The 21950-nt window shown below is 37.6% G+C and overlaps 1 protein-coding gene across 1 annotated transcript in view; it reads right to left on the bottom strand.

Annotated features, from left to right (window-relative positions):
- Window positions 1-21564, bottom strand: part of rnf32 (ring finger protein 32) — a gene marked incomplete at both ends in the record, with an annotated part of 50770 nt that extends 29206 nt beyond the window's left edge. Inside the window, one exon of the mRNA XM_079803725.1 lies at window positions 21358-21564. Within this exon, the coding sequence (XP_079659851.1) occupies window positions 21358-21564 (207 nt within the window). The remainder of the gene's footprint in view (window positions 1-21357) is intronic.
- Window positions 21565-21950: the final 386 nt, after the last annotated feature.

Here is a 21950-nt window from a genome sequence, read left to right as displayed (position 1 = left end):
ATACAGCATATAGTTTATAGTTTGCATCATTGTTATGTTGCATTCCTCAGTTCTATTAAAGACTACTGCTCTGTTATTTGTATGAAAGAAAGCTCACTAAACTTTTGTCTGTTTGACCTTTCTTGACACCCCTCTATCTCTCTGCTCTCAGAAAGACAGCTGTTCCTGTCTTGGAGTGTTTGGACACTGCTAATGAGGGGATGCTTTGTGGTGTCCCTCTGTCCAGAATGGTCTCTTTAGTTGTCTCTCTGTCTAGCGGTAGGTCTAGACCTTTCTTTGACCAGCTTCTCATCAGAAGCAGAATCCCCATTAAGGACGGACTGTTGTCAGTTGAATGAGAATAGAGCATAGTATGTGTGTGTTTGAGTGTGTGGATCAGGGAAACGGCAAAGTCTTTTCCACTGTGCTCTTGCTCGGGATATAAAGCACATCGTTGTAATTGCAAAGGATTCCAGCGTTGAGCGTCTGTGGCCACTCTAAGCCCATCTCTGTAGATGCATGCGCTGTGCAGATTATGTCAGCTTGCTGTCCACAGGACTCTCACTCTATTCAGTGAGACCCCGAGGAGCTGTCAATGCAACAGAACTATTGTGTCTTGCCCTACTCAGGGAAGAGGGAAACTCAGCAAACACTATAGCAATTACAATGTATATACCATTGTGAAATTTCACTCAAATGGTTATGGAGAGAGGGAAGTTTTAATGTAAAAAATCAAGCAAACTGGACTCAAAGAATAGAAGGTAAATAGGAATTATTCATGCAGGGCATGCTATTATATATCATTTTAAAGGATTGGTTCACTTCAGAATTAAAATTTCCTGATCATTTACTCACCCCCATGTCATCCTAGATGTTCATATCTTTCTTTCTTCCGTCAAAAAGAAATTAAGGTTTTTGGATTTTCCATACAGTGCACCTCAACGGGGTCCAACAGGTTGAAGGTCCAAATTGCCATTTCAATGCAGCTTTGAAGAGCTCAGCGGAATAAGGCTCTCATCTAGCGAAAATATAGTTTTTTTTCTAAAAAAAAAATAATAATAATTTATATACTTTTTAACTACAAATGCTCGTCTTTTAGATGTTCATGATGGATCTTTGAAGTGAACATATAGTGTGTATAATTGAATGAAATGGTAAGGTGAGAGATAACAAATTATATTGAAGTCTTATAAGAGTTAGACTAAATATTTGAATTCCTAAAAGATGTCAGTTTATTTTAATTGCTACTTGCACTTTATTGATGATAAATGATTTTTCCCAGCCTCAAGGGATGAACACTTGACTCAGATCATATGCAAACACCTGCAGATGGTTGCATAAATGCTAATTGCTGTGCTCAACTGCAAATCTAGTGCTGTCTTTTTAAGTGAAATGATACCTATAGGTAGATTGTACAGGTCAATGCAAGTACGAGCTGTTGTCTCAACCTATTTAACTGTTTTGACTATCAGCCAAACACAGACTCCGTTGACATTTGAGGAGGCCACATTTAATTCTGGACAAACCGCCCAGCGCGTGTACGGAAATTGAATGAGATCGTTTCAAATTAATTTGCCTGTCCTCATGCATTAGGGAGTCTATATAATGAGACATTAGTCCAAATTGTTTTGCCGTTGCATTTGTCACTGAAGATTAAAGCAATATTGCATGAGTAGTGTACAAACGTCTGAGACAAACTCCCAGCAGCGCTTCAGTTTGACAGACCTCGCAACCTGCAGCATATCATTGTAAGAGAGATGCTGATAGACTAGTGACAAAATTAAAGGAAGGAGGAGTGTGGCTTGTTGGTAGCTAGAGAAGTGTGGTCGGAAAAGAAATGATAATACCTTATCATTGATTTTACTAATGATGAGTGCCCCCAGTGCAACAATAGTAATTTTGCCATAAAACTGTCAGCAGTTCATCAATCTCTGGAGGCCTTTCCTCCCTCAGAGCAAGATTTATTAAATGCTTACAGTCATGAGCCTGGACTTGCCTCGTCTGTCTGTAGCATACAACAGAGCTAGCCTTTGAGATGTCGAAGTCCTCTCGCTCACACTGTTACGTGGAAGTCGCTTTCTCTCTCTAGCCTTCATCTCTCTGTACATGTTTCCATGGTACAGAAGCCCTCTTGATTTTCTGTGAAGAACAAATCCTTCACAAGAGGATATCCTTTAGTTCAGCCTCACTATCATGGTTTACAATTTCAACCCTTCTGATTGTTTTTCCTTTCTTTTTGTGCTGGTGTGTTTTGTCTGTGTTCTTCAGGCAGTCGTGTGCAGCCAAGACATGCACTTTAAATGCCTGAGGACTGAGGCCTGTCTGCCAACAATAGGAATTTCCCTGGTTTACACAGGATAGATTAAGCTCATACCTTTCCCAAGAGCACATTATGGTTCTATTTAAACCGTTTTGTGCATGTAATTCTACGCTTCACAGGTATGAATACCAGAGCTCATGGTATATTGATTAGCTGGATATGTTCAAGTTCTCATCATGTTTGAGAATAAAGTGCAGTCTCTACTATCTGAACATGAACACCAAATGAACATGAACATGTTCAGCTGACAGGTTTGGAATTGCTAAGACTGTTCTTAGACATAAAGAGACATAAATAAACATGGCTGAAAACTTGGCATCAGGTCTCATGTTATATAATGTTATACTTTTAAACAATGAGAACGTCAGCCGTATTCATTATTGCGACCTCACATTACACTGCCATGACTTTCAAAAATCCCTGTTACATATTAGATACAAGTGAATTTCCACATATGCCATTTCTGATGTGGCTTGTGTTTTGAACCTGGGTATCTGTATACAAAGTAATCGGCACAAACTCAAAGATGAGTTAATTAAATTAAAGATTTAATTAACAGCTTGGAGATGAACTTGTAAGATCCATCCGCTGCAGGCGGTGTGAGCGATCAGTGTCTGCAGATAGTTTAGAGATAAACGGACGCATCATGTTTAGATGTTAATCGAGGGGAAGCTGAGGGTTCCACCCACATGACACCTCAATCATCCTAACCATTTATTACACATCCTAACCCTTTAGTAAACATCATAAAAAGCCACTTTAAAGATGATGAGAGAAATCCGAATTTTGCTTAATATTTATAATGATGTGATTAAATTATTGTTTTTGCTGTCAGAGCTTGCTCCTGCTGCTCTTCCATTGCTCCTTTGAAGTCAGTTTTAAGTTGTGTTTCATGTGGTCATGGAGTCTGCTCGTATTGCTTTCCAAACGGCACACAGTCTTACTTAAATACACACTGAGCACTGTAATTTTTTTACAAGTGAAGGTGCAATTTGCTGTAAATGCAGTATCAGTGTTTCAAAACCCATAGAGGGCCATTGCATTTAAGAGGCAAACTCCTAATATTTAGGAGAGGGGAAAATGAATGAAAAGTTAAAATGCACCTAAACAAGAGTTGCATCATATAATTAAAAGTCAAAATCATATAGCTTTTGAAAGTGAATTGCTACACCTGTTGAGGCTGCTTTAGTCATTTTCAGACTTACACACACTTGTTTCTAGATCAATGCATCTAGAATATTCCTTAGAACTAACAAAATGCATGTTAAATGAAAGGATCACTTGAGAAATAGTTCACTCAAAAATTAAAATGCTGTCCTCTTTTACTCACCGTCATGTTGTTCTAAACCTTTATGAATTACGTTCTTTTGTGGAACTGCTAGGTCCAAACGACACTGGACTGCAACAATGGACCATCATGGTATCAGAGGTGTCAAGTAACGAAGTACAAATACTTGTATTGAAATTTTGAGTATCTATACTTTACTGGAGTAATTATTTTTCAGCCTACTTTTTACTTCTACTCCTTACATTTTCAAGCAATTATCTGTACTTTCTACTCCTTATATTTTAAAAATAGCCTCGTTACTCCTATTCCATTTCGGCATGTTTTCATTCCGGCTTGTCATAAAATAAAAATAAACTATCCAGATAAATCGCGCCATACGGACAGAGTGAATTTGATTGTGGTTGGATGAGAAGGATAAACACAAACCATTCCGACACCCTATTGGGTTGTAGGCTATCAATCACGCCTGCACCTGCACAAATCACACACACCATGTTGCCAGATAGGGCGGGTTCTCGCCGAAGAGCACGTACTTTCAGCCAATCAGCGATCAGCAGGCAGACGTGCTCAGCCTCATTCATGACTTTAGCCGGGTTTTTAGCGCGATGACTCGTAGCTGTATATTCCAGTGAATCAGTGATCGCTATGCCAGTGGCATAAATACACAGTAAGTTGTATCTACAGTAAAGAGTGGGAGAGTGACTCAACTCTCAAACGTGAATTACACCTGTGACTCGAAGACTCTTTATAAATATAACCGTGACTCCTGTCATCATCATACACACACTTAGGACATCTGCAACTAGCAACACCGACAGCTGCTGAAAGATGTTAAAATCAACGACTAATCCGTTTTGACTGTGCTAAATGTGCATGTGCCATGTACTTCACGAAAGACATACTGTAGTTTTGTCAAAGCAAAGTGCAACACAAGGGTAAGCGCATTGTTGTTATGTATTTGTTGACGGATTATTGTACAGTATAAATGAATTACGCATTTTGGCAGTGGTGTGTGCATTAACGTGTGAAATGCCTGTTAATTACATAGCTTTTTCCAATCTCTATATTGGGCACTTTTTGCACGTAAATTGGCTTCTTACTGTTGACATTGAAAATCTTGTGTTTTTCTAAGGGATTGCGGTTTTGACAGTTTCTAGCTGGACATAGTCATATTTGAACCGTTTTACTGGGATTTTTTTTTTTTTATCATCAATGTTATGCTTTAAGGAGATAAAATGGTAACTTAGCCTACTTATCAACATTGATTGGTATGGCAATACAATAATATCACATTATTTTGGCAGTTAAAGTTTGGGGTTTTTTTCTTGGAGTGACTAGTTGCCTATAAGTATTGTAAGAGGTGCAAACTTGTTATCAATAACCAGGCATGTTATCAATAACCTTTTTTTTTTTTTTTTTTTAAATATAAATGTACATTTGGTGAGGTTTTTGGGCTGGAAATTGTTGACCCAATCTGGCCACACTGATCACACATTCAAAAAATGGTTATTGATGACATGCCTCTGAATTTTGACTTTTTGCACCTTTACAATATTTATAGGCAACTAGTCATCAAATCTTCCACTCCATGAAACACGTTAATGCTCAGTAGTACACAATATGGTTCTTTAATGTATTTGCATTGTCTTAAAATGCGTTGATTTTCAATGGGAATATATGCGGCTGAAACGCGTAGCCAAGTGCATCTAAAAATGTTCAACATTAACTTTTTAATATAACATTATAGTCATCCATCCTTACTATCCTATAGTCATTATGGCCTTCAGAAAAATGTTTTTTTGGGGAGGTGGGGTATGCACTGTGGCGCGGCCTAATCTTTTGTCCTTAAAGGGATACTTCACCCTAAAATGAAAATTCTGTCATCATTTACTCACCCTCAAGTTGTTCCAAACCTGTATGAGTTTTTGTTCTGAAGATATTTTGAAGAATGTTTGTAACCAAGCAGATAGAGCAACCATTGACTGCCATAGTAGGGGGAAAATGCTATGGCAGTCAATGGTTGCATATAATCTGCTTGTTACAAAAATTCTTCAATCTTCAGAACAAAGAAACTCATACAGGTTTGGAACAATTTGAGTAAATTATGACAGAATTTTCATTTTTGGGTGAACTACCCCTTTAATGGCATTTTTTCCCCTTACATTACTTTTACTTTTATACTTTAAGTAGTTTTGAAACCAGTTACTTTTACACTTTTACTTGAGTAAAAAGCTTGAGTTGATACTTCAACTTCTACAGAAGTCTTTTTAAACCCCAGTATCTATACTTCTACCTGAGTAATGAATGCGAATACTTTTGACACCTCTGCATGGTATAGACTAAAAAGTGAGACATTTTTCAAAGACATGATAGTGGTGACAGATATCTCAGGTTAACTTCTTGTGTATTCCTATAATGCTTGATAATTCTTTCTTTAATTTCTTTAATTCACTGATTAGGTCACAACAAGTTGTAAAATTGAGAATTATATTCTCCATGCAAGGTGCACAGGATATATGGTGAATATACTCTACGAAATGCTTTTTTGAGCATTATGCAGCTTTATTTCATAAGCACACTCAACCACATTTTGTCTTAATGCATTTTATCTTAATGTCCATTGTAAAACTCTGTCAAAAATAGTCTAAAAAGTGTCAGGAAAAAACACTGGTACCATTTAATCAAATTATATGTGCTGTGTAAACTATGTTTAACGTAGTTTGGCCATGAAGTTGCTTCAGAGCTGCTCCATGATGTGAATATATGGCTATTGAGGTGACACAGATGATACATAAATCACTTTTCAAAGCTGGTTCTTTTCCAGCAGTTCACAGGAGGCGAACAATGTGTGTCTTTCAGTATCAGGGCACAGCTGGTCTGATGCTGCATATTAAGTATTATAAACAAGCGTTGCACCTATTTTATTTGGGAGATTATCATCTTCTAGGCTTATTAGAAGGACATTTCCCATAATATTCTGAAGATGAGTTTACGCATGAATCCCCATGACTTTGCATTTTGTTATAGACTAGGTCTTGTATTGTGATACTATGCCATTGAGTAACTTTTGTCTCATATTACCCACATTGCTACAAAGATTGTCAGAATCACCAGACAAGAATTCCCTTCCACCACAAACTGAAAAACATAAAGGTGTGATCATGAAGGTAGTACAATTTTGCTGGACGTTTTGGATTATGTTACTTGTTTCCCTGCTAATAAATAATGATTCATGTAATGTTTTATTCAGTTTCTTATGCAACTGGTGACTAGATAAAATATTGTTTATTGAAATCAAGTTTTCAAGCATGCACACATATAATGTACATTTGTGCTGCTGACAATACTGTCTTAATAATTGTATTGTATCTTTACAATGACATTTTTGGTAAACAGAGCTGCCATGTCTTCATGAAGTTATCTGTCACTCAAGAGAAAAAAAATCATTTGTTCTCGCCATTTACTGAGGACAATCCCCTTCACCTAAGTTGTTTTTCTTTTGCAGTTTGAGAATATTTTTACAAGCTTCTCCATCCTAAAAGGACAAGACCCAACATAGAGAGGTGGTGAGACATGCTTCAGATAACTGAGTCAAAATGTCATGCGGTTACAGAACTATGTGTGGAAATCTTGTCAGGATACTCAGGCAGATGATGTGTTTCGTACTCTTGGGATTGGGCATGAACACAATTAGAACAGCAAATAATTATGTGTGACAATATTTTAAAGTGTAGTCCCTGATTATAGTCTCTAAATGCTCTCTGATGTCAGAGGGTTCCACAACATTTTTCTGCAGTAAGTTCAGTAATATCTAAAACATATCATCTTCCGCAATAATGACAAAAGTACATGCCAAAACATATTAGTAATACATAAAGTAATCAAGAACAATTTTGCATAATTTTTGTATTCAAAATGTGTCTGCTTGTTGAGCCAAAACAACTTCAATATTACATTCAGTATTCCAATATCTTGATACTAATATATTTTCCATATTTGAAATGTATTAAAATCTCATGGAGAAGTTAGCAATTTGTTCTGAGATCTATTTGTTGTAGCTTTACATTACCTGAACATAATAAAAAAAGTTACTCAGCATCTTAGTCTCTAAATTTACACAGACCAGCAGGCCTGTTTTACCTCAGAGTCCCCTTAACCCTCCCTCTCCATCCAGTTCTTCATCCTTCCTATTTTTAGAGAGTGTATCTTTTCCTGATGAAATACAGTAAAATGCACTCAGGGCCACATGTCTGCCTCCCTCTGCTGCGCTCATACACAGTGCATATTTTTAAAGTTCTTCACTGCTGACTGGCTCGCTGACCTTCCTTCATTTTATATAATGCATGAAATATTAATTCCAAAAATAAATATAGGCTTTTCTACCAAGTTTCACCATGGTCTGAGCAAATTAGCTTTTTAGATGTTTAATATCAATGTTGAAGCTGAGGATTTTTCTCTTCTTTTTTTTTTTTCATTTTACTTTCAATCTACTTCATGTTGCACCATAGTCGTCATTAGAGAGAGAGACTACATATTATTTGGAGAAGTGACTGTGCACAGCATTGTTTTTTATACTCACAATGGCTCAAAAATACAGTCAAAAACTGTCAAATAATATATTTTTTAAAAATGTAATTGATTCCGTCGGCACCAATAGCCCAGTGGTTAGCGTGCCGACATATAACGCAACTGCGTCTCCGGCGACCCGAGTTCGACTCCCAGCTCGAGGTCCTTTGCCGATCCCGTTCCCGCCTCTCTCCACCCCATGCTTTCCTGTCAAAAATCTCTACTATCCTATCCAATAAAAGGCATAAAATAAAATGTAATTGTTTCCTGTAATGTCAAAGCTGAATTTTCAGCTTCAATATTCATTCTAATATGATGATGTGCTACTCAAGAAACATTTCTTATTAGGATTGAGTAAAAAGTTCAACAGGACAGCAATTATTTGAAATTGTCTTTACTTTTACATTTTATTCAATTCAACGCATGCTTGCTGAAAAAAGTATTTTCTTATGAATTTTATAGTCTTAATTTCTTAATTAATCTTTATTTCAATGTTGTGCACAGTCATCGCAAATATATTGTAGAATATATGTTAAAGAACCACTGCTTCCCACCACCATTGCCCTATATATGTATTTTTGAAAACTTGTCCATTAATTTGTGTACAAAACTATTGACTCTCTCTTGATCTCAATCTTACCCTTCTTTCTCCTTAAAACATTTTCTCTGAAGCCTTTTCCCCCAGATTTCCCATAGAATGCTAGCATGTTTGTAGTTAGTAAATATGCTGTGCAGCGAGTAAAAGGAACGCAATGCAGAGTTAGGGTTATGGTTAGGGTCATGGGTGAATGGAAGAGGTCTCCATTTTTGGCCTGTAATTTATTATGATGAATAATCATGCATCACTTACACATGATAAAGCGTACATTGGATCTTAAATAAAGAGACAATAAAATAGTTTAAGAACAGATATCCATATATAAGATATGATTAAACCTAAGTCAGAATTCAGAATGAAACCCAAAAGTTTTCTTGTCTTCTTTTCTTGGGTCCAGTAAATTGAATAGGCTTTGAACTAATTCTCAAACTGTAGTCCCTTTATATTGTTATGAATGTGTCCACACACAAAATTCTTTAGCTGGACTATTCTGTGAAAACTATTTGTTCTAACCAGCATTAGTTTGCTCAGCACAATTTGTCATGCATGCGCTGTTTTGACATTTCCCACACATTACTTAACTTGATGGTGAACCTCTTTTTAACTATTTCAGAGAGGAGGAAATCGTTTTTTGGGGGTTTTTTGCCTTACATGATACATGTTGATAAGGAATAGGACGTCCCTCCTCCAGGTCATTGGAGTAACACCACAGCAAAACTATCCCACTTGATGTGGCAGGATGTGCAGGTAACAACAGCAAATAAGTGTTTCAATAGCAATTATTAACTGGAAGTGAGGTATGTGAGCGTGTGTGCGTCCGGGGCAGTTCTTGGGCTTTAGAGTGTGGGTGTGCTCCGAGAAGAGCAGCCACTCAAAGCTTTTCATTAGTTTTGCCTTGTTTCTCCTCTTTCCCTCTCGAGTGTGTAATGTGTGTTGGGACACAATGGGAGGATCTGCAGAATTGTGGTGAGAGGCTGTAGTCTGTGTTTGCTGGCGCTGTGAAGAGCCTCTTCACCAGGCTTTGGCCACAAAGGCCTTTGGGATGCGCCCATGGCTTACTTTGTTCACGGGAAGCATTTCACACGCACCCAGGGCAACAGACAGGCAGGGCTGAGGCCTCAACACTCGGCAGAGTTATTGAAAAGATTTTGTGCTTTTTTTTTGTCCACCTATCCCCCCTCCCCACCACACCTCCTTTTTACCACAAATCCTTTCTCATCCTTGTCGTTCAAATACTACTGTTGGGCAAACAGGACACTCTTTTTTTTCCTCTTTTTCTTGATCACACCCTTCCATAATATCCGACTTTAATTGTAATCACCTCACTTTTGACAATGAACATTGTTTCTGTTTATTTAAAAAAGTGATGCTACAGTATTTTGCTGGATTTATTTTATTAGAAATCATATGCATTGTTTATTAGGTTATGACCATAGACCTTTGTATTCGAATTGGCAATAATTCCCCCTGGGAGCTTATAGAGCTCTTACATCCGTAAATCACACATTTGCTGTAGGTCAACTTGCGTGACTATCTACAATATGTATGTCATGTTTGAAAAATGTATGCACACATAAGAGAGAGAAATAACATTTCGTATTCCTAACAATCTTTTATCCCAGTGAACAAAATAATGCAGTTTTGCTGACATGCCTAGAAACCTCCATCTCCACAGCCGCTTAAGTGTCACATGAAAAAATTATGTGTCAGGGTTGGGGCCTGATAAAATATTGATGGTGGTCAGTGGCCCAGAGCTACTGTATAGTGTAAATTTCTGCTCTGGATGAAAGGAGGTGGTGATTGGCCTCATCCAGACTCAGTGAGCATTTATGAGAGCATTTACTTTATTTGTGTAATGTCTATCAAATCTTCAAGTTAGGTATCACAGTGCTTGTGTTTCATTGCTTTAAGAACTCCAATACTAAGATTGTGAACCACTAGTCTTACATTGGTAAAAAAGTCTTGACGGAAAAAAACATTAAAAGAACAACTGCTATAAAAAATGATGTGATAAATATATCATATAATTTTTTAAGATCCAACATGTGCTTGGAATAGTTGAAAAAATGTACAACATGAAATATCAGAGTGAGATTAAATAATTGGGATGAACTGTATTTGTGCTCCAAGAGACACTTAATTTTGTGTTATAGGCCAAGATCAATCAAGTCTTTCTCTGAGAACATCGTTTACATAAAGCAAAATGGCTACAAAACTAAATGAATGAATGGTTGAATTATGACTAACGCAAATCAATCACATTAGGCCAAGCTTGGTGTGAATGTGTGAAACTTAGTTTTGTCAGACCCAGCAGGCATGTTTGACTAGGACGAAGTTGCATCTCTGTCTATTTTCATGGGTTATGAAGATGAAATGAATAAAACATGGCTTCGTCTTTGGAGCACTTTGCTAAGATGTTGTATCACTGAAAACACCAGCACTCTGTCAGATCAGATTGAGAACAGTGCAGTGACACACCTCTGCTGAGGAGATGATAAAATGTACAAACTGTATAAGGAGAGCAAGAGCATCTGTGCCCATCTCTCTTTATCCCGACTTCCTCCATATAGCGCACACAAACACACTTCCTCTTAATTATGTTTTTTCACATTCATCCGTTAGAGTTCGTTTTCACAGCAACACAAATTCCGACATCTGCTATGTGTGATTTATGATGAGTTGGATATATAGCAATACGACTACAAGGATAAATGTCTCTTTGTGTGTCTGCTCAGACACTTCACCTGAAACATGACGAGCATTTGGAATAATGTCCTATTGGGATTCTTTTCAGATGTTAATTCATCATATGAACATGGCAAAGTGTCTTTTGAGGTCTTAAGATCTGCTTTGTCAATTATTGCTTGTGTCTGTGAGACCAAAGGGGAGTTAATTATTATTTGCCAATGCAGTCTGAGGAGTCCAATCCTTTTATGACTGGTTTCTTGAGCTGGAGACGAGGGAGTGCTCCCAATCACTGATGCCCATCTAGCCATTAGAAGAGATTCCCATTCCTACTGTCATCTTTAAATTGCAGTACACATGCTTCCTCACACTGTAGTTGAGAAGAAGAGGGATAGTTATGGTTAATGCAAATTGGTATGTGTGATTCTAGTCTTTGATTATTTTCACAGCAAACAGAGACATGAGATGAAATGCTATTTCCCTGATAACTTCACATCAGACTATAGTGTGACAGGATTTTTCCCACCTTGTGCTTTGACTTGCAAATGTTGCTTGGAAGTTATTAGTGATAAACAATGCATGAGTGAAAAATACAAATAACTAGAATTTTTTAATAAAATAATAAAATTAATAATTAGTGCTGTCAAATCGATTAATCGCAAATAATCGCATCCAAAATAAAAGTTTGTGTTTATATAATATACAGTGGGGAAAAGAAGTATTCGATACACTGCCGATTTTGCAGGTTTTCCTACTTACAAAGCATGTAGAGGTCTGTAATTTTTATCATAGGTACACTTCAACTGTGAGAGACGGTATCCTAAAACAAAAATCCAGAAAATCACATTGTATGATTTTTAAGGAATTATTTTGCATTTTATTGCATGACATAAGTATTTGATCACCTACCAACCAGTAAGAATTCCGGCTCTCAGACCTGTTAGTTTTTCTGTAAGAAGCCCTCCTGTTCTCCACTCTTTACCTGTATTAACTGCACCTGTTTGAACTCGTTACCTGTATAAAAGACACCTGTCCACACACTCAATCAAACAAACAGACTCCAACCTCTCCACAATGGCCAAGACCAGAGAGCTGTGTAAGGACATCAGGGATAAAATTGTAGCCCTGCACAAGGCTGGGATGGGATACGGACAATAGGCAAGCAGCTTGGTGAGAAGGCAACAACTGTTGGTGCAATTATTAGAAAATGGAAGAAGTTCAAGATGACGATCAATCTCCCTCTGTCTGGGGCACCATCCAAGATCTCACCTCGTGGGGCATCAATGATCATGAGGAAGGTGAGGGATCAGCCCAGAACTACACGGCAGGACCTGGTCAATGACCTGAAGAGAGCTGGGACCACAGTCTCAAAGAAAACCATTAGTAACACACTAAACCGTCATGGATTAAAATCCTGCAGCTAGTGCAAGGTCCCCCTGCTCAAGCCAGCGCATGTCCAGGCCCGTCTGAAGTTTGCCAATGACCATCTGGATGATCCAGAGGAGGAATGGGAGAAGGTCATGTGGTCTGAGGAGACAAAAATAGAGCTTTTGGTCTAAACTCCACTCGCCGTGTTTGGAGGAAGAAGAAGGATGAGTACAACCCCAAGAACACCATCCCAACCGTGAAGCATGGAGGTGGAAACATCATTCTTTGGGGATGCTTTTCTGCAAAGGGGACAGGACGACTGCACCGTATTGAGGGGAGGATGGATGGGGCCATGTATCGCGAGAACTTGGCCAACAACCTCCTTCCCTCAGTAAGAGCATTGAAGATGGGTCGTGGCTGGGTCTTCCAGCATGAAAACGACCCGAAACACACAGCCAGGGCAACTAAGGACTGGCTCGTAAGAAGCATCTCAAGGTCCTGGAGTGACCTAGCCAGTCTCCAGACCTGAACCCAATAGAAAATCTTTGGAGGGAGCTGAAAGTCCGTATTGCCCAGCGACAGCCCCGAATCCTGAAGGATCTGGAGAAGGTCTGTATGGAGGAGTGGGCCAAAATCCCTGCTGCAGTGTGTGCAAACCTGGTCAAGAACTACAGGAAACGTATGATCTCTGTAATTGCAAACAAAGGTTTCTGTACCAAATATTAAGTTCTGCTTTTCTGATGTATCAAATACTTATGTCATGCAATAAAATGCAAAATAATTACTTAAAAATCATTCAATGTGATTTTCTGGATTTTTGTGCACAGCACACTAGGGATGGGCGATATGGACTTAAAAATTTATCCCGATATTTTCTAGTATTTATTGCGATAACGATATCAATGACGATACATGTAGTATCATTCCCCATGTTTAAATTTTTTAATAATTTTTTTATGTAAAATTCCACACCAGCCTTTTCAGGAATTGAAAAGTTGCAGATATAATTGTCTTCTGTAAAAGTGCAGGAAATGTTTAAATAGTGCAACTGTGCTAAAAAACGTCACACAATACAAACAAAAATAATTTTTAAATCAATGAAAAGTTTTACATGTAAACCGATTCTGTATTTATTCATACATGGTGCAAACAGTGGTAAAAATAGCAGAAACAGCAAAAGTAATTATCCCAAAAATGTCTTCAGATTACAAAAAAGTTGAAAATAATGATTTAATGATAGAACTTCAGTAATTTGAGTTGATAATATAATAATACCACGAATTATTCTACTAATAAAAATAAACTGCACTAAGGAATAATGAGCTTCTGGGTTCATGAATATTAATCACGTTGTCAGCGTTCATTCCAACTGATTGGCTGAAATCAAAACAGGCACAGTAATAGGTGCGCGCCAGCCAATGAGATTCCCGTTTGTGCATTCCTTTCTTCCTGTTCACGAAAGGCTGAATAATTCCAAATAAACGCCATTACTTTACAGGAAAATGCAACAAAGGATATTGTTTACATGTAGCACGTCAATTCTGTTTGGTATAAGACTCTCTCGCTCTCTCTTTGAGTGTGTGTGAAACACTGAGCGCTCTCAGTCGCGCGCCTCACACTAGTGTTTAATGTGCGTCATATACACTGCGCATTCATTGAGATTAACTGAAATAGTGTGCTTTACCGATCGATTGAGACAGAGCGAATCTCTTAAGCGCTCAGTCCAAGTGCTCAGCGAGTGAAAATACATCTGTATGGTTCAGATTGCCCTCAGGTAGCCCCTCGTTTAGCTATGAACTCTTCCGCAGCTTCCACCATAGTTGTTTTCGTTCTGCACGTGAGATGCGGATTCAGTGCCGCAGCTCCTATCAAGCACTGCGCGTAGAGCACCAAGTGCTGAGGGGGCACCACAAGAAATTCTCTCTTCAACCCCCGTTCAGCTATACAGAGTGACGAACGCAGCCACCGCGGCCATCATAAAGTAATAACGTTTAGGGCATCAAGAGACGGCCAGCGGTGGCACGGTGCGGATGGGTCGCGCCTTCAAAGGCTTTATCGTTATTATCGCGGGAAGGCAAATTCTTATCGTGGGGAGAATTTTTACCGGTATATCGCAAACGATAAGATATCGCCCATCCCTACAGCACACTCACAGTTGAAGAGTACCTATGATAAAAATTACAGACTTCTACATGCTTTGTAAGTGGGCAAACCTGCACAATCGGCAGTGTATCAAATACTTGTTCTCCCCACTGATATGTGTGTGCTGTGTATAATTATTATGTATATAACTACACACACAAGCATGTATATATTTATATATAAAATATTAATATTTATATATAATCTAAATTTTATATATATATATATATATATATATATATATATATATATATATATATATATATATATATATATATATATATATATATATATATATATATATATATATATATAAATGCAACTATTTCTTAAATATATACATGAATATATATATTATATAAACACAAACTTTTATTTTGGATGCAATTATTTGTGATTTAATCGATTTGATTAATTATATAAAAAATTATATAATATTTATATAAAAATAATACTTTCTGAAACTGAAGTTTGAACAGATCCATTTAACAGTGTACAGTTAATAAATTTGTTATATTAATTACAGGAGAGAAAAGCATTAGTTGTTACTTTTTACACCAGTGAAAACAGTCCTATCAACAGACATTGATCTTTTGTGACACAATGCTCCTATGGCATGTAAAATGTAGTTATTGTGTTAATATGTGATATAAATCATAAACCCAATAATTGTTATAAAGATCACTATTTCTGATCACATGCTTTGAATTGACCTGTAAAGTTTTGTTGCTATTTATTTATTACGTTGTAATTAGCTTATAACCCACATTTCTTCATAAACTCTAATGATTTGAGATGACTTGACTCAAATCAGACACACTTTTGAAAGGATGCTTGTAATAATAAAGCAGGCTGATCTATAGGCTTCTATACACTTCTAATTTTAAACTTAGAATAAAATGCGTTTCACTATCTGAGGATTCCTGAAATTCCTTAAATCTCTTATATTTCAAACTTTCACATGGGCAAAAGCAAAGCTTTTAATCTGTATGGAAACCATTTAAAAAAATAGTTTGACTGCCAAAAATGCTGTGGATTAATGGAAAATGTAATGAAATTAAGTGGAGTGATTTATTGCCATGCAGTACAGAGATTTACCATAGGAGGGGTGTTAATCCTCATGCTAACTTTTTAAAAGCTTGCTCCTGTTTGTGCTTGTACTGCGTATCAAAGCTGCAGCAAATGACTCAGCTCTGGAGTCATTTTATTCTCCAATAATCATTTTTGTCATTTAAAGGCATATTCATTATTTTTAAATTATTAATTATAATAATAATTTTTATTTTTATTTTGCCCCCTTAAGTGGACACTTTTTTGTTTTGAATCCAGCTGATTCTCCCTAGCTTTTGATTTTTGTCAGCATGAAACGGAAGTTGTTATTGTAAAGTAAACCTGAGTGAAATGGCTGCTCGAAGAAGAAAAAAAGTAGGGCGGGTCTTGATTTAGTCCATCGTGAATTGATTGGATTATTGTATCATCATGGTTTGCTACTGCTGTGATCTCATGTGAGTGACAGGATGTCCCACCCTCGCGCCAGTAAACATGTCAGAGAAGAGATGGAGGGGAAGACATTTCGATTAAAGATTATGAACGCACATGAATTAAAAAAAATAATGAGGTACACAGATTTATAATGATTACTGCAATATTCCTTTAAAAAATAATTCTCATTTCACGGTGACATAACTAAAGAGTTTTCAGTGATTGACAGCAATGGAAATCTTTCTCAATTGTTACACTGTTTTAATGTAAATATCAGTAAGTTAGTCATGTTCTCACTATATTTGTCTTTCAATTATTGTTTTACAAGTCCATGGTTGTCTTTAATGAAACTGCCATTGACAGACATTGATAGTTTGAATGAAATCTAACTGAAGCAATTGTAAAGATTGCCTCTCATAAATTGCTACAACAGAATACGCAGTATGGTTACTCTTTCGATATTATATTTTAACAAAGCATAAACTGTAAACGATTACATAGTTTAGTGTTCGTTAAATACTTGTCAGGTTTTATTGTGCCTATTTTAGAACAATTTGGCTTATTAAATGCAACATCCTGTTGCTGTAAAATACTCATGTCAGTATTACATGGTTCCACAGCATGTGTACACCAACATATTACAAAATATGCACAGTATTTGGTACATAAATGCAACTAAATATCCCTTGTTGTTGTTCAAATAAATGACTAGTGGCTATAGGGGGTGTTGTTTCCCCTCTTTCCACAGATGTTGTCTATTGACTGAGGACTCCAGAAAATAAATAATGTGTGAATATAGATCTTAAGAATGGAGGACACATTCACAGAAAACTCTTAATCTTTGACTGCCATTCTGAGGATTTGTGGGGATTTCACAAATACGTTCAATCCTGTTACTGCAGCTTTAGGGTGTAATGAAGACACTGATTAGTCCAAACATATTAATAAGGATGTTAAGAAGCCCGTTGCTCTGCTGGTAGCAGATCTAGATAACATGGAGATGATATCAGGCTGTCAGGACAATGAATGAGCGAGCATGCCCTCATTGTCCCCAGTGGTCATGTCACATTGCACTCATAGCTGGATTACTGGCTGACTTAAACAGCTTAGAGTTTCTTTTCTACATGCACAGCAGTCCGAGTGCTGTGCTTCATCTTAGCTGGGGAAAAGTGAAAGCCTTCACACGGTGCTAGTCTACGTGGTCTCTCAAGGTTTTCTGTGCGTGTAGCTGGCCTTTGACAGAAAACAATCAGTCTCTGCGATTTCAATGCATGTGTTGCCATGGAAATGTCTCTGAAGCTCATTCACTGATGTGCTTAGCTGATTTATGTTCAACTCAGTGTCACAGTCAGCAGCTAACATATTGGTGCTCATATCACATTCAGAAGCGCTCTTGGTAATTTAACAAGGGTGTGATCACACTTGACACTGATGATTATTGTAAAAGCACAGATGCATGTCTGATATAGCATCATAAAAAACACATAAATCTACATAATAACAATAATTATAATTTTGTTATTATTATTGTACCTTTAATATATATTTTTCAAAATTTGTGTAGCCCTGTTTGTGTTCTGCAGGTGCACATCCTTTGAATTGAATAATGGAAAATCGCATGGAATATGGCTCTATATATATATAATGATTCTTTTGTCAGCAGACTCAGTGTAAGTATTCAGACTGAATAAGGCTAAGAGGTGTTAGTGTGTCCGCTAATACTCTGATTTTTGTAATTGTGACACTCACAGTCTGCACGGCTCTGAGCTCACCATGGAATCTGGGCCTTAATGGCTTAGCATTCCCAGCCACACAAGAGTTTTCTTCAGCCCCCAAGTATGCGTCACAAAAGACTAAGTATAAAGAATACAAATATGTCATCGTTTTCAGGCGTTTTAGCTGTCTCCTACTGTGCCTTACTTAATCTCAAATTCAGAACGAGTTTGAAATGGAGGTATGTAATGAAGACTTGAGGATAAGTACTGTGTATGTCTTGGACATGTGTCGAATGAAGAGCGTGGAGATCAGAGAGCACAACAACAGCAATAAGGCAAATCAAGTCCAGCATTTAGTTTAGTCAAGGATGTAGACTCAAGTAATTTATGATATTTATTGACCCATAATATTGGCTTTAAAAGAACTCAACCTCAGAGACCACTGAATGCCAAGTGTTAAATTAATTCATATGTTCCCCTTTGTTGTGGCTTGACAAAAGCGGCTGAGTTTCTAACTCACTCTCAGAGCTGATGACAGATGAGTCTTTCGGCAGTGTTTGCCCAGGTGTCAGTCCCTCTAACCCACTCAGCCAAGGGTGCGTCTCACTTTTTAACCTACTGCTCTCATCGTCCTTGTTGGCCTTTATCCGCGCAATATCTTTCTCACACAAAAAGCACCCAACAGGTCGATTCAGACAAGCCATCAAAAAAAGGCAACCTCATTGGTTTCGCAAAGTTTCGGAAGTCGCCACCATTATCAGCGTTCTTTTTTGTTTTGCAATGTATGCACTAGCTTTCCAAACAGAATCCATCTCAGGGTTGGGAGATTAGAGCTGAATAGATATGAAATATGTATATGTATCTGATCACAAAAGCACTAGGCGAACCCTTTGTCACAGCTGTGGCAGTCAGGGCCCTGGACCCATTTCCTGTTTATGTGCAGTGCGCATGCTTTAACTAGCCCAGCTAAGCATTCTGTTCACTCCAAAACCCATTTATCAACACAGCCGAATTCACCCTGCGCAAAAGTTTTACGTTTTATGGCCAAAGAATAAAGTGCATAATTACTCGGATGGTTTAAAAAGGTATGACCTGGGGCACTTGGCAAGGAGACGTTTACTATGCTTCGCACTGTGTCTTATTAAAGACCATTTATCTTTGTATAGAAGTAGTGAATGGCTTTAACATTTTGTGCTCGTTTAAAAGTCCACCATGCATTGAAATTAGTCTGCTAATAAGCAGGATATTTTGTTGGCAGCAGGCCGAGAATGGGAAGGCCTATAGCAAATTTTAGGACTTGTCAATCAGCACATGTTGTTTAGTCTGGGGTTTGAGGAGGTGTGGCGGAGGCATGTGGTTTTGAGACTAGCTCCTCCCACATTCATGCTGCTCTATAATTGTGCAGTAAGTTATGGTTAATCTTACATCACTGCAGTCCAGCCCAGAAAAATCCAAGTTTATCTCAAAGATGTGAAGGGGAAAGATTTAAGGGTATTTCAAATAATTTGTTAGATTGTAATAAGGATATCAACGTAATGCAGAGAGTAATTGAATATCATGTTGGTTATAATGTTGATTTTATATATTTCTTTATCAGCTACACTGCCATTCAAAATGTTTGAAAGAAGTCTTTTAAGCTCACTCAGGCGCTGCATTCATTTGATCAAAAATACAGTAAAATACTATTTAAATATATATTCAGTTTCTTCAATGTCACATGATCCTTGACTGATATTTTTGTGGAAACCGTGATACATTTTTTTAAAGATAGATAGAAATAATAGAAAGTTCAATAGTTCAAAAGAACACCAGTCATTTCAAATAGAAATATTTTGCAACATTGTCACATTTGCATCCTTGCTGAATATATAAACAAAAACTTAATCAAAATAAAATCTTACATCTCAATCACAACCCACCCTAGCACCCATCCCTCTGTACAAATTGCCCATTCAAAAAAAGTAGCTTGGATTAAAGCAAATACACACACATGCACAGACACATACTAATACGCAAATATACTTATATATGCAGTTTCATTCTCGTGAAACAAAATACAGTAATGGCCACTGCCTCATATATCCTTTGGAATACTTTTACGACCGTATACATAATCAAATTGCTTGCTTTGGGCCAAAACAAATGGGACGACCCTCTAATTGTATATTCTATTTTTTATTTGAATAAAAATGTTCATTTCGAGATGTTCACATGATCAAAGATACACTTAAACATCTGCTTCTCTCGCATCCAGAAATCATGTGTTCCCTAAATTAAAAAAAGGCTAAAAGAGATTTGAATTGATAAGTTATATTTCATGATGTGAATGTGGTAAGAAATGTGTTTTCTCTTTGTGTCAGACTAAACTCTGAAAGAGATTAGAATGCCAGCTCATTAGTTAAGGAATTGGGTCTGTTTAACGTTTGTTTTTCTAAGCGTCTCCAACATAACAGGGAGCTCATGGCCATCAGCACCTCTGCCCAGGTAAAAGCACTTCCTCTTTCAGTCTCTGCCTCTTGCTATTTGCTCAACCTGATCCTGAGAAAAAAGGAGAGCATCGTCGCACCAATGAAAAGAGCCAGACATGAAAGAGGTACAGAAATGAATTGAATGCTGTGTGGTTGATGTTTTTTTTCCTCTTTTCTCCTTCCTCTCTGCTGCCCTTACTTACATTGTGAGGCCCTGTCGCTCTATCTCTCTTGCTCCCTCTCTTTCTCTCTCTCGCTCACTTGCTCACTCTATTTCCCTTGCTGAAAGACTGGCGTGGGTGATTCATCACTGTGCCCTGTCAAAAGCCTTTTCCACAACATGATGAGAACAATGTGCCTGTGATTGGGATTGAGAGGCACAGATTGAGAGATAGAAGCAGGCCTCTGCGCTTCTCCACTCAGCTCCCTCAAGATAGGGCTTCACCCCTGAGACCATTTGAAAGAGTTTTGCACCCTGAGAAAGAGTTCATGCAAACTCTGAATAACACAGGTGACTGTGCCATGCTATGCTTGGACATGTAGCACAGAGACAATAGCCCTGACCATTCGTTTGGCCTTGACAATGCCAACAAGTCCTAACAGATTTGTCCATATCGTTCTTTTCTCCCTTCTCCCTTCTCCTTCTTGTTCCTTTACGTCATCCTCTTCTTGTTCTTCTCTCGTTTTTCTCCCTTTCTTTCTCTGCCTCTCTCTGATCTCTTTCTTTTCCTTTCGCCTTACTTTGCCTCAGTATTATCTTTTGTCCACAAGGCAGTCCATGTGAGAGTTGAACAAATATCATCACAGATCTTATTTAATTCATGGTCACAGGCAGCCATTATGCTGTCATCAATAGCATTATCACAGCCCATTACCATGCCAGACGAGTTTGTGAGCCAATCCCTGTCCTCTTTCTGCCCTCCAACACCAATAAGATCATAATCATAGGGCATATTCCGCTTCCCTATCACAATACTTGCCATATAATGGCCAGTGATTACTGATATCTGTCCCACTGAATATGAACCATATCCACCTACAGTAGGTGCATCAGTTATCATGGACTAAACTGCTTACAGTGGTAGGCTGCAAACAATGTTATTGCTCTCGGTAAAAATAGTAACAAGTAGACTGTGACGTTAGGTGATATTGTTTTCATACAACACAGTTTGATAAACAAGAATTACAATATACAATATTTGCAGTTCATTTGTCTATTTTTACTAAACAAAATTAATTTCACTCAAAGCCATGTTTTGAACAAAGTGGGTGATTAAATGATTCAATGACTCATTCTAAACACTTGTTTAGTAGGAATTAGCTTTTGTAAATTAATTAG

This window comes from Gobio gobio (genome assembly GCF_949357685.1).
Source record: "Gobio gobio genome assembly, chromosome: 2".
Taxonomy (NCBI): Eukaryota; Metazoa; Chordata; class Actinopteri; order Cypriniformes; family Gobionidae; genus Gobio; species Gobio gobio.
Note: the sequence above shows the minus strand (reverse complement) of the source record. Positions and strands in the feature narration are given on the sequence as shown.